Source organism: Cnephaeus nilssonii, assembly GCF_951640355.1.
Source record: "Cnephaeus nilssonii genome assembly, chromosome: 4".
Lineage (NCBI taxonomy): Eukaryota > Metazoa > Chordata > Mammalia > Chiroptera > Vespertilionidae > Cnephaeus > Cnephaeus nilssonii.
Genome location: NC_137075.1, coordinates 87,789,397 through 87,805,012, shown reverse-complemented (window position 1 = coordinate 87,805,012; position 15,616 = coordinate 87,789,397). Strand labels below are relative to the sequence as shown.

The 15,616-nt window shown below is 44.6% G+C and overlaps 2 protein-coding genes across 5 annotated transcripts in view; one reads left to right on the top strand and one right to left on the bottom strand.

The window, feature by feature from the left end:
• The window catches only part of NEK9 (NIMA related kinase 9), a 40,000-nt gene extending 35,108 nt beyond the window's left edge, over positions 1-4,892 (top strand). For both annotated transcript variants that reach the window (XM_079769445.1, XM_079769444.1), the window contains exons 21-22: positions 142-354; positions 2,433-4,892. In XM_079769445.1, coding sequence (XP_079625571.1) covers positions 142-354; positions 2,433-2,555 — 336 coding nt within the window. In that variant the 3' untranslated portion in view covers positions 2,556-4,892. The remainder of the gene's footprint in view (positions 1-141; positions 355-2,432) is intronic.
• A 248-nt stretch (positions 4,893-5,140) lies between these two features.
• On the bottom strand, positions 5,141-15,254 carry ZC2HC1C (zinc finger C2HC-type containing 1C). 3 transcript variants are annotated; one of them, XM_079769744.1, is made up of 3 exons: positions 15,084-15,254; positions 12,855-14,190; positions 5,141-8,265 (listed from the first exon to the last, which is right to left on the bottom strand). In XM_079769744.1, exons 2-3 carry the CDS (start codon positions 14,169-14,171, stop codon positions 8,002-8,004), a joined length of 1,581 nt encoding a protein of 526 aa, XP_079625870.1. In that variant the 5' UTR covers positions 14,172-14,190; positions 15,084-15,254; the 3' UTR covers positions 5,141-8,001. The 3 variants fall into 3 exon arrangements, with proteins under 3 accessions (XP_079625870.1, XP_079625869.1, XP_079625871.1); XM_079769743.1 differs by having other exon boundaries at positions 14,909-15,129; XM_079769745.1 differs by having other exon boundaries at positions 14,914-15,129.
• Between the last annotated feature and the right edge of the window lie 362 nt (positions 15,255-15,616).

The window sequence follows — 15,616 nt, the reverse complement described above, 5'->3', positions numbered from 1 at the left end:
TCAACCACTGAGCCACACCAGGCAGGCCTTATCTTATTATTTTAAAAGTAAAATCTGGTAGCACTTAGAGGACATTTCGATTGGGGAACTGTGGCATCCAGGCAGAACCTACTCTGACCTCTCTCTCTCTCCACTCTTTAGCCACCTCGGCTGAATCCTGCAGGAACATGTGCTGGGAAGGGAACACCGTTGAGTCCTCCTACCTGTGCCTGCAGCACTCTGCAGGTAGAGGTTGAGAGATTGCAGGGTCTGGTGTTAAAGTGTCTGGCTGAACAACAGAAGCTCCAGCAAGAAAACCTCCAGATTTTTACCCAACTACAGAAGCTGAACAAGAAGTTGGAAGGAGGGCAACAGGTGAAAGCATTAAAAGAATAATTCAGTTTCAGATTCTGTTTTTGAAGACTCACAGAAACAAAATGCCAAGGACCAACATGTACTTACTCTTTTGTAAACGCTTTCCTTTTAATGATGTAACTTTTTGAACTAATTCCAGAAGCCCTGGGCCTGGTTCAAGCACCTGGATTGAATGATTTTTTATCACCTAACTTCCAATGTTTTTTGTTAGTCTTTGTGGTTTTCTTTCCTTCTTCTTATGAAAATTTTAAATGTGACAGTTCCACCATCTAGATTCAACAATAGTTAATATGTTGCCATATTAGTTTCATGTGTGTGTGTGTGTGTGTGTGTGTGTTTAGAATATGTGTGGGTATATATCTGTGTGTATTTAAAAAAATATATTTTATTGATTTTTTACAGAGAGGAAGAGAGAAGGATAGAGAGTTAGAAACATTGATGAGAGAGAAACATCAATCAGCTGCCTCCTGCACACCCCCTAGTGGGGATGTGCCCGCAACCAAGGTACATGCCCTTGACCGGAATCGAACCCGGGACCCTTGAGTCCACAGGCTGACGCTCTATCCATTGAGCCAAACCGGTTTCAGCTATCTGTGTGTATTTAAAGTGTATGTATTTATGTTTATTTTGATAAATCATTTTCAAGTAAGTTATAAAAGTTATGACATAGCCTAAATTCTTTCTTACACGTATTCAAAAATAAAGACATTCATTCTCTTGGATAACCACAATACCATTATCACACTTAACAAAATTAACACTAATAATCTCAGTTCTTATCCAGTTGATACTCAGATTTTCCCAGTTTTCTTTTTTTTTTTTTATTAAATATATTTTATTGATTTTTTACAGAAAGGAAGAGAGAGGGATAGAAAGTTAGAAACATCGATGAGAGAGAAACATCGATCAGCCGCCTCCTGCACACCCCCCACTGGGGATGTGCCCGCAACCAAGGTACATGCCCTTAACCGGAATCGAACCTGGGACCCTTGAGTCCGCAGGCCGACGCTCTATCCACTGAGCCGAACCGGTTTCGGCTTCCCAGTTTTCCCCATAGAAATGTCCTTAACTGTTTTTATCAGACCAGAATCCAAAAACCCCACATCACATTGTTATGTCTCTTGTTTCTCTTAATCTAGAGAATTCCCTTCACCACCATCACTTTTTCCCCCATGGCATTGATTTAAAGAACAGGGTCAGTTGTTTAACAGAATGCCCCACATTTCTGGATTTGTCTTGTTTTCTTGGGGCATTGCTTAACTTGTTCTTTTGTCATCCTGTCATTTCTGTAAACTGGAAGTTAGATGCAAGGCTCAGTTAAATTTAAGTTAAACATTTTTTTTTAAATCCTCACCCGAGGATATGCTTACTGATTTTAGAGAGAGAGGAAATGAGAGAGAAACATTGAGTGTGAGAGAGAACATTCATTGGTTGCCTCCTCGAACCCACAACCTTTCAGTATGCAAGACGATGCTTCAACCAACTGAGCCACACCAACCAGAGCTTAAGTTAAACATTTTTAATAAAAATCCCTCACAGGTAATGCTGCATGCATTGTTTTTAATGAGCCATAGTACAGCGCAAAGTAGGATAGGGAAATATGCTTCAATCCTTGGCTTTGCCATTTAACAACTTTTTGTGTTTGGACTAATTACTTTGTTTTAATAAGCCCTGATTGCTCACCTAAAAAAGAAAATAATACCACCTACTTTGTATAGTTGTTTTGAGGATTAAATGAAATAATGTCTATGAAAATACTTTGGAAAGTAATGCTTACTAGAGGTAAGCACGGGGGATTGGCAACTACAGCCGACTGGAGGGTTGTTTGACTAGGGCTGTCTCAGTTTTTAAACTGAGAGTTCTGAATCCCAGAAAATCCTGCTGTCTGCAACAAACCAGGACAGTTTGCCCTCCTACCTGCAGCAAATGCAAAGGGTAGACTTTACCTAAGGTAGTATTGTGAACTTCTCACAATACTCTGGCCACAAATCCCTAGAGTTTGACATTGAAAATCTAGTCCTGAACTGCCATGATAGGTAGCAATAGTGTTAATGTGGAACTGTGTTTTATCTGGACAGATGGGGATGCATTCCAAAGGAACTCAGACGGCAAAGGAAGAGATGGAAATGGATCCAAAGCCTGACTTAGATTCAGATTCCTGGTGCCTCCTGGGAACAGATTCCTGTCGACCCAGCCTCTAGTCTCCTGAGCCTGTATAGCCTCCAGGAAACTGGGATCCAAAGAACTTCACAGCACACTTACTGAATGCAGAGCGCGCTTTCCTGGCTTTGTTCACTTGCAGACAAGGAGCGCAAGGCGGAGGCTCTGAAGCACTTTCCACATACACTTGGAGAGTGGCATTGCCTATTAGATAGGATCTAGGAGTGGTTTTGTTTTGGAGAATGGAAGGGCCCCATGGCCTGGCTTGGTCCTCAGTGACTGCCATAGCAACAGCAGCTCTGTACCTCATCTGGTGATCCCACCTTTGAAGAGGAGACACAATGCTCACCTTAATTTTGCTGGTAGCAGCTTATATCCCATTTATCATTTTCACCATTAATTGGAAGCTGCCTTGGGAATTCAACACCAGGCATTGCACCTCTGGGTGGAGGAGGGAAAAGTGTGAAGCTGGAGTGGGCTGGAACCAGGTGGGGCCCTCCCAGGGTCCTCTGTGGAGAAGTGAAGTGCTCTGAGCCCTCTCAGGAGTTCTGCGTCCAGGGAAGACTGGTGGAGTCAGTCTCTAGGGCCAGTTTTCAGAAAGTTCAGTTACATCGTGCAGCTCAGTGCTTTAGGAGGAAAAACGGGCTTCAATTGCTTTTCCTCTGAGGTTGGTTGAAATTTCTTCGGTGAGGAGCAGAAAAAGAAGGGCAGGTCCCTCCTCATCACACAGCTGGACCAGTGCAGGGTGGGCTTTCCTAGCTTTGGAAGAAGCCTCTGAGAGAGGAGGTGGCTTGTAGAGAATTGAGCCAGTCGGGCAGTAGGAATGGCCTTAAGAGAAAACCATGAGGGAGAGGAAATCCTTTAGCTGCCTCTGCTTGCATGTTTGAAGGCCTGCAGTGACAGTCTTCTGCCCAGGCGGCCTCTCATGCCTCTGCCTCCATGGCTCTTAGGTTCTGATTTTGACATCAGCAGCCCCATCCACTCCCTTTCTATATGTCTAGTCAGTATTTCCCCCCTTTTGGTGTTTATGACGCCATATCAGTGAATCTGTATCATCTTTCCTACTTGAGTGGCCCAAAGCCAGCCCCCAAACCTGGTAGTCCCTGAAGCGTAACAGAACAGGTAGAACCTGCCAAGTGAAAGGAATTTGGCTGAGCTCCCTTCTAATCCCGTAGTCACGTCCTTATATTGGTAGACGGGAGCAAGCTGGCTTTCCCAAAGAAAGTGTCCTAGAGCGTTTGATGAACTTACTTCAGGGTGTGAGCTTGGTATCTCCACCTAGCCTTGTGCAAGGTTCACGGAGCTGCTTTGCAGAGTTTCACATCCTACCTTCCTAGAAACAGCTCCATTCAGTTTTATTTCCTTTTCCCTAAACCAAAACATAAGTGTTGAATGTCTTTAATATTTTGGAAGGATCTGTGCAATGGAAATGTTGTCATTTCCCTGAAACTGATGATGTAAAGGCTGATGTTCCGGGAAAACCCCATAGCTGGGGATGGGCAACTCTGTCCAATGGGATCTTCTTTGGTTTGATGTTCCCATTGTTTTCTCAATTCTGGGAAGCCTAGTACAATGGTACTAATGTAATCACTGAAGCCTTTTCTTAAAATAAGGGAAGGGGCCAACCCTGGATTAAGCTACAAATTCTAGGGACTTGGGGGTTTCCTATACACCCTAATAATGGGTTTTGGTTCATCATGTAAATGCAACTTCGATTTTTTTAAAGGACTGACTGGCCTTTCACATTCTTGTGTCCCTCATGCTTACCATCTCAGCAGGCCTGAGAGGCGGGTCAGTTTGGGTGTTAAATCATGAGTGTTGCTTCTGCTATGGATCTGAGGAACATGGGACGTTGCTGAGACTGGGGGATGGAAGTGAGCACTGAAGGAGGGTGAGACCCCTGTCCTTGTTCCGGAGGGGAGTTACTCTCTAGCAGTGGAATGCTGTGGTCATTTTCTCTAGCATGTTCCCTTGGGAAACCTAGGTTTGCTATGAATCTGGCTGAGAATCTAAATTCTGTGCCTTAGAAACAATTTGCACTTTCCCAAATTGTGCCTGGGACAGCCGTATTATTTTCCCCACCAAGCAGCTATGCAAACAGAAACCAGTTCAAAGGTGGCAGCCATGCTTAGATAAAAAGTGAAAAGTGAGGTAGCAGAAATGTCTTTGAATGGTTTTCTGTAATTTTCTACTTCTCTATACAGTGCTAGGTGTTTTAAGTTTTCCGTAGTATTGCTTTTGAGTTACAGTATAACCTGAGTTATTCCTCTGCTCTGACATTGTTGCTGAAGAACTAGCTTATTGTTGGCCAGATGTTTGAAAGGTTGAGGGTGGAGTGGTTTGGCATTTCTATTTTAAATAAACATTTAAACTCTCAATCAGTGCTGTGCCTTAGTAAGTCTGTGCATGGACCTTGTCACGGGATAAAACACTCAGATTCCAGGCCTTCATGAATCTTTTAATTCAGTGGTCTGTAACAAACAATGCAAGGGACATTTGCACAAAAATAATCTTTGCCTCTTTCCAATTTCTTTTTCTTGCTAACAGAATCATTTCTGCTGCTACAGCTCTCCCCTCCTCGCCCCCCCCCCAAAAAAAAAAAAAACTTATGAAATACAGTGCTTAAAGTGCAGAGGGAGAATAAAATAAGCCATTAGAAGAGGAAGGATCACCTCTTATACTTGCCTCCCCGATCACAGTGGGCTTTTTCAAGTGATAATGCCAGTTTGTTTATAAAACTGGTTTCCCTCCGAGAGGGTGAACTGTGTTTTGGTCGCCCTGGCGTAGCACAGCCAAGTTACAACTTCTCTTGGCTGAGCATTTCCCTAGAGTGTAAAGCAAAGGCAGCCTTAAACTCATTTCATTTGGTTTGCCATATATTTGGAAACATCCATAACAGACCAACTCTGGAGCAAAGATGTAAATAATTTCTTTCAAAAAAGTACCCCTGGGCCTATAAAGAAGTATTATTCATGATAGTGTCAGGGCAGAGTGGGCTGTAGTCAGGACTATAAAATGTGTTCCTTCATGCTGCAAAGCCAAAAATCATTTATTGCTTCAATAACTAACTGGAAATAAACATACTGATCACTAAACCTCATAGAATCCTAACATTAGGGAGAAAAACACTATCACATCTCAGCTACCTCCTGTGCAGTTGTGAAGAGTGACAAGTTGATGACAAAAAGAAAATGCTAGCCAAAAGGTACTGTGCTGTCTTAAATACACCACTATTAAGCACTATGTTAGCATGTCTGCCCACAGTGAGTTACTATGAGATTTTTCCCACCGCTTAGCCTTTTGAACTTTATAACACATGGACTAAAGGTTCTTGGATGAAGTAATATAATACATAGATTAACAAGCAGCATTTATTTCTCCACGCATCATCCTCTGCTACCCAGGAAGAGACTTAGAAAAAGGTTTCCAACCTCTTCCCAAAGATCAGATCAGGCTAAATTTAAAAGACTGCTATAATCAAGGCCTAAGCATGTTGCGATTGAAGGGAACATTAAGACATTGACTATTGTTTTATTTCTCTGGCAACATAGTGAATAACTGCTTCCTGTGTCTCTAGAAAGCACCCTGCCCCCTACACACACACACACACACACATTTATTCTCCCCGGAGGGCCCTGATCTGTGACCTTAATAACATCATGCAGGGATCCCCAGCCCAGTGCCTGTGAGGCCAGGCAGATAAGGCACATAAGTGGGGCTGTGGTGATCTGAGTGTTCTCCCCTCTCAAGGAGCAACTGGTTCTGACCTTCATTCAATTAGTGCTATGCAGGGTGGCTGGCCTGGTGTTTCCAGAACTTCCAGTTATGTAAGAGATGCTCCACATCCCAGTTTTTAAATGCCAGGTTATATTTTTAGTGCTGTGCCAGCCAAATAAACTGGGGGGCAAAGCAGTCCACAGGCCACCACTTAGTAACGTTGGCCACAGCTCATTTTTGCCATCTATTGTTTCTACCCTCAAGTATGAAACAAAGTGGACCTCGTTAAACTTGCCTGGGAAATGTCTATGTTGGATTAAATATCCAGTGAGTATGTGAGGCTTCTTTAAGTGGCCAACTGAAAGCCCTGTTATGTGATACTTTTTTCTTTGCAACAGTTAAAAGCATGAAACAAGTCAATATATGCTGTTTTTAAAATATGTAAATTTTTTTCCAGCCTAGTGTCCTATAAGCTTCACAGCTAGAGTCTTAAACTCACATTTTAAAGGGGTTTGATCTGTTAGCCCAGCCACTCAGCAGAAGCTGCTGTGGAAATGAAACAGGAGTGAGTGGCCATCTGTTGTTGAGTAAAATACTGTTTTGTGGTGTGCCTAGTCCTCTTTGCCCGGGTCAGGTTGGGTGACTTTTTTCCAGTATTTTAAACTAATAATTTGAGTAAATGCTCTCAGGACAATGACCCTACTGGTATTATTTCAGGTCTGTTATACCAGCTGATACTACTCTGTAAGATATACCTCATCACTGCTCCCACTTGGCAAGCTGAGGACTCATTATTTGTTTAATTTTAAATCCCACAAACCCATTTATTGAGGGTCTAATTATAAAGGTTACTTGCACTAGGCATGATTCTGCACAGAGAAAATGAAAAAGATCTGGTACCCTTTCCTTCAAAGTTTGCTTTCTAAAAAAGAAGTTACCTGTGGTATAGTCAGCGAGGACATGTACATAGCAATGTACAGCTTGCTTTGATGGTACATTTTGCTGCTTCATTTGAAATGCCATCCATCCAACTTACCAACCTGATTTGAAAGCAGAGTGCTAGCAATAGCTGAAACTGAAGTTTCTTCCCCTTCTTTGACATTAGAAAAGAACAACTACAGAGACATACAGTGTGTTTTCCCCCATCCCTACCTGTGACGTAGATGAAGATGAGGTTCCCTTTATGACATAGTACACCATAGGGAGGGTTTAGGATGTATTGGCACTCTAACCTTACATACTTTGTATTGGTTTTTAGCCAGGACCATGCACCAGGGAGGTCCGGGATAGACTTCCATTTGCCTTACAACGAAATCGTATTATTTTTTATAAGATATCATCTGGGTGACCTTGATCCTCTGACACCATCTCATCCAAATGAGCCAACTTCTCGCAAGAACAAGAAGAGTTAACAGGAGCCACAGACAGATGCAGGCACTTAGCTAGCACAAACCACAAGCCAGCTTGTGAGAAGACAGCTTTAATGTAGGCTGCTTGCTACTCTTAACTGTCTTCACCCACCAGTTCTTAGGGCAATAACATAAGGCACACCAGCCTGAGGTGGTAATTCAGTGGGAGGCTGAGGCTTCCTTCTGCCTCCTGCTGCTTAGCAGTGGGTTTCTCCTCCCTGGTCTCAGCTCTGCAGGCAGATCTGGGAGATGTAAAAATTCTAGTTCTTCCCGCTTTGCATCAAATCATTCTACTCCGACTTACTGCTCAAGAGAAGCAGAGCTTTCTGGAACTATTGAGGAGGTGTCCACTGTTGTCTGCTCAACTAGAATGCTTCCTTGGAGGCAGAGGACGGTTCTTGATGGTCTTACACTTGGGAATGTGCCGCTCAGCCACCTTGGGAGCAAAGTGACGGCTACAGTGAGGACACTGAATATAGTCGGGATTTTCCGCAGGCAGGATGGGAGGCAAGTCTGCGGGGTTTCCACCTTTGGCAATTACCCGCTGGACCTCTCGAGCCTGGCGGAGGGTGCGGATGAAAGATTCATGCTTCTGTCTCCAGTTGCTCTTCCGTGGAGCTTCAGCCTATAAGTAGAAGGCAGACCAATCATTCAACTTGGCATTTATCTCATCTCCTGAGTCTCCACTAGAATGACGGTAAGGAAACAGGGTGTTAATCCTGACTTGCCTGTGTGGAGGCACTTATATGGAGGGCCTACAAAGGGGGATGAGTACCAAGAAGCAAGCCATGATCCCCAGCAGAGACCTGGAGAGCCTCAGGGCTGGAAAGTGCCAAGACCCCAGGGCTGCTATCCCACCCTGCACATCCACACCCTCACAGGAGAACAGGAGTTTATTCACCGGAGAAATTGAACATGACAGGTGTCAGATTCACGAAATCCAAGCACAGGGGGAAAGGGTTAATCTTGTGGCTGAAAATAGGGAGCAAGTACAAGTGTACATGATGAACTGCAGAACTGTCAGCCTCCTTCCCTCACTTGGCTCCCAGGGTGCCAAACGCATGGCACCTTCTTAGGAGACTGAAGGGTTCTCTGGATGCGCCAAGCAGGCAAGAGAAAAGCCATCAGACGCTGGCTCTGGGAGACAGCAATTAAAAGGCTCACTATTTGATAACCCTAATATGAAGGTCCTTACTCAACAAGCCCAATTAAGCTTAAATGTGAATGGACAGCCAAGTATTACCAGATTTTGAGTAAGCTCGAACATGAGAGAGACCAAAACAAGTATACAAGCACATACACACACTCAGGAAGCAGCAACAAAGCAGGTACCAGGAAAACATTTTTTTAAATGAAAAACCATAGTATCAACAAAGGAGTATTAGAAGAAATTGTGTCCATAAAACAAGAAGAATATATACACTATGAAAAAGGAACAAAGAACCAGAAAGGCCTGGCAGGTGTGGCTCAGATGGTTGAGCATCATCATCCCATGCACCAAGAGGTCACCTGTTCGATTCCTGGTCAGGGATCAATCCCCAGTAGGGGGCATGCAGGTAGCAGCCAATCAATGTTTCTCTCTCATCAATGTTTCTCTCTCCCTCTCCCTTCCAATCTATCTAAAAATTAATAAAAATGTTTTAGAAAGAACTATTATAAATTAAAACTGGTAGCTGAAAATAGAAATGTTTCGAAATAATGTCAAGAAGATTATGCAGAATGGGAAAGAAAGATCAAGATGGAAAATAGAAAATATAATATTAAACAATTAGAAACTCAATCCAGGAAGTCCAACATCTGGCCAATAGGCATTCAAAAAAAACAACAACACACAAAACAAAGAAGGCAAAAATCAAAATGGCATCAGATTTCTCAACAGTAACATCGGATGCTAAACACTAGTGGGAAAATGTCTCAAAAATCTGAACAGAAACTCATTGTCCACCAAGAATTCTATACCTGGCCAATTCATCAATCAAATTATAAGGCTTTGACATAGATATTTTCATTCATTCCAAGACAAAAATATATATATATGTCTCCCATGCATCTTTCTCAGTAAGCTTCCACAAGGCAAGGAGTATAGCAAGAAGAAGGAAGACGCGGATGCTGGAAACAGGGGACCCAACGCAGCAGAGAAGCAAAGAGAAGTCCCAAGACAGCAGGTCTGCACCAGGTGTGGAAATAACCAGTGCAGACTAGAGCAGGAGGGAAAAGAGTGGTCAGAGGGAGCTTTCCAGAATTTAAAAAATCAAACTGATAGATTGTGAGAGGTGTTGGAATAATTACAAAAACTTTAGCAGGTGTCTGACAGATGAATCATTTTAAAAAAATGTATAGAGATAAGGTACATTTGAAAACATGAGTCAATTATTAACTTCAGGTGCATGTGGGCAGGACAGAATTTGTTCACTCATCAGTGAACAAAATATATGTGGTTATTATAATGTAAAAGCTGACCACTGGTTTAACACAAAATTGTAATTCCACTACAATGGCAGTACACGTGGTTATAAAAATGTATTCAAATATTTAGACTAAAATAAAACCACTCTTAAAAAGAAGGCAAGTGATGCAACATCATTAATGATGAATACTAGGAAGAGATATTATCAAAGGAAAAGGAAGGCTCCATCAGGAGAGTCTTATTGAAATAGACAAGAAGGCAAGAGAATCCGTGTTGGAGGTGGTGTCCAGGAACTGAATTAGAGAAAAGTTTGTCACTATATGATACTTATACTTATATTCTTCATTGTTTTGACCTTTTATTCAATTAGCACGATCACAAAGTACCAAAATGTGGCCTCTATGCTCAAATGCTTATGGTCCAGTAGAGAGACAAGAGGTGTAAGTATTAAATGATATACACAGAATGTACGTGAATATTAAATGATATAAGAAAAATCACCTGTTCTTCTGAATACACTAGAACCATGGTTGGCAAACTGCGGCTCGCGAGCCACATGTGGCTCTTTGGCCCCTTGAGTGTGGCTCTTCCACAAAATACCACGGCCTGGGCGAGTCTATTTTGAAGAAGTGGCGTTAGAAGAAGTTTAAAAAATTTGGCTCTCAAAAGAAATTTCAATCGTTGTACTGCTGATATTTGGCTCTGTTGACTAAAGAGTTTGCCGACCACTGGTCTAGAAGAATGAGGAGACACAAACTACTCAGCTTCTAAGGACATAAACTTTGGGAATAAGACAGGATATTCCAAGGAGGGGAGTGCATCTTAATGCAGATCCCTTCTGCCTTGTTGTCCTCAATGCAACATATTCCCCCAAACTAGTTTCCACAAAGCAAGGGTATCTGACCTCAGACACCCAAATCCTTTGCTTCACTGCTAGTGTATTTAGGAATTTAAGAAACACAAGATTCTTTTACATTCTGGCCAGAAATAAACCACTATACTGTAGTAGTGCCCTGGCAGATAGCTCAGTTGGTTAGAGCATTGCCTCTATACACCAGGATTGCAGGTTCGAACTTGGGTCAAGACACATACAAGAATCAACCAATGAATGCATAAGTAAATGGAACAACAAATCGATGTTTCTCTCTCTCTCTCTCTCTCTCTCTCTCTCTCTCTCTCTCTCTCTCTCTCTTCCTCCCTCCCTACATTCCTTCCTCTTTCTCTCTAAAAAAAAAATTAATTTAAAAAAATGAAAACAGAACGATTCTCACATGTTGCTAGAATATTAAAGCTGGATGAGGCTTTGAGATCATGTGGTCTAGACTTTCACACAAACGTTGATCATAAAGTGATGCATAGCCCTATCCGGTTTGGCTCAGTGGACAGAGCGTCGGCCTGCGGACTCAAGGGTTCCAGGTTCGATTCCAGTCAAGGGCATGTACCTTGGTTGCAGGCACATACCCAGTAGGGAGTGTGCAGGAGGCAGCTGATCGATGTTTCTCTTTCATCGATGTTTCTAACTCTATCCCTCTCCCTTCCTCTCTGTAAAAAATCAATAAAATATATTTAAAAAATAAAGTGATGCATACCACATTCACTTTATCCCCCTATTAATATTTTTCTTTAAAGTCATGATTCTTAGAAATCAAGGGCATAGCCGAAACCGGTTTGGCTCAGTGGATAGAGCGTCGGCCTGTGGACTGAAAGGTCCCAGGTTCGATTCCGGTCAAGGGCATGTACATTGGTTGCGGGCACATCCCCGGTAGGGGGTGTGCAAGAGGCAGCTGGTCGATGTTTCTCTCTCATCGATGTTTCTAGCTCTCTGTCCCTCTCCTTTCCTCTCTGTAAAAAATCAATAAAATATATTTTTTTAAAAAAAGAAGAAGAAATCAAGGGCATAATATGTTGTAATTTTTAACAAACACTAAAACTACTAAAATAAAAAATGTTTGACAGCATGCCACACTTTGAGAAACACTCATTTACAAAATAAGTGGCATAACCTTCACAGGGTGGTAGTTATTCAGGGGACAATCCGCTCCAGATCTAATGGTCCAAATGTGCCACTGAAGTTCCCCTAAGCTTATGGAAATGTCCCAAAATCCTCACTTTTTACAACCTAGGTTTTCTGCAGCTAGAAATGTTAACCAAAAGTAAACTCATTTACCTTTAAAGTGTTTACACTCTAAATGGAGAGAAGAATTCCAAACTTAATTGTGTTTCATGTATTTTACTTAGAAGGTATATAAAAACTGAGCTAATCTTGAAAAAGTAGATGCGGTTACAGGAGTAGTAACAGATTCTAATCTTGGAAGGTGGCAATATTGCAAAGTGAAAGGAATTCTCTCAAGGTAGTGAAATGCAAAATAGTTTTTTTCTTTTAAATTTTCTAAAAGTAAATGTTTATCACTTTTATAATAAAAGAGTGATAAATTACATGAAAGTGATAAATTTCCTCTAGATATCCTGGGGTGAGGATTAACAACAACAAATGACTAGATTTTGGAGTCATTCCAACCCAGTTTTATATTCTGACTCTGCCACTTAAAGCTGTTTGTGATCTCAAGCAAGTTGACCTCTCTGAGATTTGATTTTTGAATTGATGAGAGATCATGAAATCCTCACGTTTGTGGTAAGGGTCGTATGAAACTCCTGTTCACAGTAATAACCAATAAATGTTAACTCTCATTTTCTCCCTTTCTAACAATTACATTTTTTTCTTAAAAAACAAACAAACACCATATGGGGATATAACAGGCCCTTACAATGATCCCCACTCAAGGTCAAATCCATAAGGTCCTTGTTACCTTGACTGAGGCTGGTCCCTTCCAGTTCAAGTACTGCTCTAGTTCTGTGCCCTTGGCCCGGGCCCTGGAGGAGTCAAACACTTTCCTCTTGGAACCCTGCATCCTGCTGCAGACGTTGGAGTGTCTCTCCAGCCTGAGCAAGAGGAACTTGCGTCCACAGTGGCTGCATTTGCCCAGTTCTGGCTCTTCGGTGGAACAGCTGGAACCTGAGGAGTGTGGTGCCCTAGACAAGTTAGAGTTGCTGGTGGACCCTGGCCAAGCACTGCCTGGAGCTTCTGTAGGCTGAGAAAACTTCTTCACCTGCCCTGAGGCTTGGTCTCGGATTTTGTTATTGTTTGCCACTAGTGTTTCCCTTTTGAGCTTCTGTGTCCCATAACCAGAGAACTGGAATGGACTACAGTTTTCTTGAGAACGTCCCCAAGTTTCATCCTCTCCACTGAAGACCTCCTTAGAGCCATACTCGGGGGAGAAGACAGGTCTGTAAGTGGTGTTGCTATTACCTTTAAGTCTCCTCCTGGGGAGCGTCAGTCTCTGTAACTCTCTTTTTTCATTTTCCTCAGCCTGTTCTTTTTCCTTCTGGATCCTTCTGAGTTCTTCTTCTGTCTTCTTCAGCTTTTCCCGCAGGAGGGTCTCTTTTCTTCGGATTTCCTCCTCTAAATTCTCCCCTGCAGCTTCTAGTCTTTGGATCTGCATCCACTCAGACCGGTTGGGGTTTGCCATGGGCCTCTCCTCCTGCCTGGCAACAACAGTACCAACCACAGACGAACTGGCCCAGTTCCTCACACCAAAGCCGCTGTATGAAAACTCCCTGGGATCAGGGGGTCTCGGAGAGACATTCTGGTCCCCATCCATGCCAGTGTCACCTGTACTATGAGACTTCCTGTGGAACACAGGTTTCAGTGGGTATGCCCGGTCCACGCCAACTCGCTTCTTCGTAAAGGGGATGAACTCATGGTTATTTGCTTTGGGATACCGGGCCTGAGGGCCTGATGAGTAAAACAAATCCTTTGCTTGGCTCTGGAGATGGCTTTTTGGATCTTGCTGGCTGAGTCCAGCACGGTGGGGATAGAAATAGCTCCCAGCTTTCTCACAGGTGTTCCGTTTGGAGTGAGTGTAGAGATGATTCAGCGTCAGCTCTTTGTTGCTCAAAAGCTTCTCCTGGGAATTATTCCTCAGGTGCCCCGCTGAGGACAGCTGGGGAGAGTCACCTTTTTCATAGGGGTCTTGCTTACTTGAGTGGAGCCCGGGAGCTTTTGTTTTATTATACGGGAGCATCACACCCACAGGCAGAGGTGGTGCCAAGTGGAGATCCGCCATTCAGGGTCCGGATTGAAGCCTAGAGGAGATTTAAACCAGATACAGGTGAGAAGTTTTTCCTGCGGTTCACCTTGGTCATTGAAGCAAACTGTTTCTACATTTGTCCTTCCCACGTTTTCCTTTAAGCTTCTTAGGGACAGTGGTGCTGGGTCTGCTAGAGCTTTCCTTCAGTAAGCATTAGGTGAGGGCCTATTTTGTCCTGTGAATGCTTATTAGGTCCTCAAGACAGAAAAACGAATGTGATACAGGTGTTCCTGCCGCCTACCTTTCCCCTACCCCAGTACCAGCCTCTGCTGTACACAGGGATGCTCCTGGCATACACAGTGTACTCCATATGGGTACAAAGAAAGAGCTATTGGATTGGAAGTCAGGTTGTAGTTCTGTAACACAGGACAAGCCACTTCCCCTTGCTGGCTCCAATTTTTCCACCATAAACTGAGGAGTTGGCTCAGTTACATGACTGTAATTTAGGGACCTTCAGACTACAAGTCCAGCCCCATCACTTCACAGGTGAGAAAACTGCGGCCTGGAGGTAGGAGGCTGGCACACAGAGCTCTCAGGGCTTCCCTCCTGCTGGGTCCGTGCTCGACTCCGAGGAGCAGGGCAGCCGCACGGGGCCTGCAGCAGGTGCCTGGCTCTCAACCCCTCACCCGGGGAGTCCCAGCGGCGCAGCGGCCGGAGGTTAGTAACCTGAAAAGGTGTGTGTGTGTGTGTGGGGGGGGGGGGGGGGGGGGCACCTGACCCGACCGCCGCGGGTTTTAGGTCCGGAACACGGAAGTCACATTCTGTCCCGGAGGGTCAGCCGGGGCGTCCCCATTGGGGACTCCGCTTTGGAGACAAGCCTTCATTTTGTCCATCGGGCCCTCGGGAGGGCGAGGTGCTGACCCCATGTCTCCCCGCCCTCCCGCGTACCTGCGGCTCTCCGCGACAACTCCAGCTCAGGGACAATCAGGACCAAACCCCTCCACTCACCGCCCGCCGCGCAGGCGCCCTCAGCTGGCCCCTGTTATCCCCGTTGCCTGGAGACGCGAGCGCGTGCGCGCGCAGCCCCGCCTCTGGCCGCGAACGCCGTGGGGTCGGGGCTGGGGAAGGGGATCACGCGCAGGCGCAGTCAGAACCCGATGGGGAGCGGCCCGGGAGGGGCAGCGGTCCGTTTGACTGTCCCTTGACCCCGTGTCCCGCCAACTCTGCTGCTCCGCGCCCTGGGGGAGCAGGGGAGGGGATGGGAGAGGCTTTTCTGGGGCTTCGTCAAAAAACTGGTATTTGTCTGAGGGCAGTGACGCCGGACCCGGGGCGTGCCCTTCCCTGGCCGAAGCCGGAGCCCCCAGCTCTGCGCTCCGGTCCTGGCGCCGCGGGTTCCGAGGTCGGCCCACCGCGGGTGCGGGCTGCTGGGTGCGGGCTGCTGGGTGCGGGCCCCAGGTGTGGCTATGCATTCTCTCTCGGTG

Excerpts from the sequence above, each read along its gene's own strand:
- ZC2HC1C (XM_079769744.1), bottom strand. The coding sequence starts at position 14,171 with ATGGCGGATCTCCACTTGGCACCACCTCTGCCTGTGGGTGTGATGCTC. Across the intron at positions 8,266-12,854 it reads AGGGACCAGCCTCAGTCAAG|GCTGAAGCTCCACGGAAGAG; the intron begins GTAACAAGGACC and ends TTCTACTTATAG.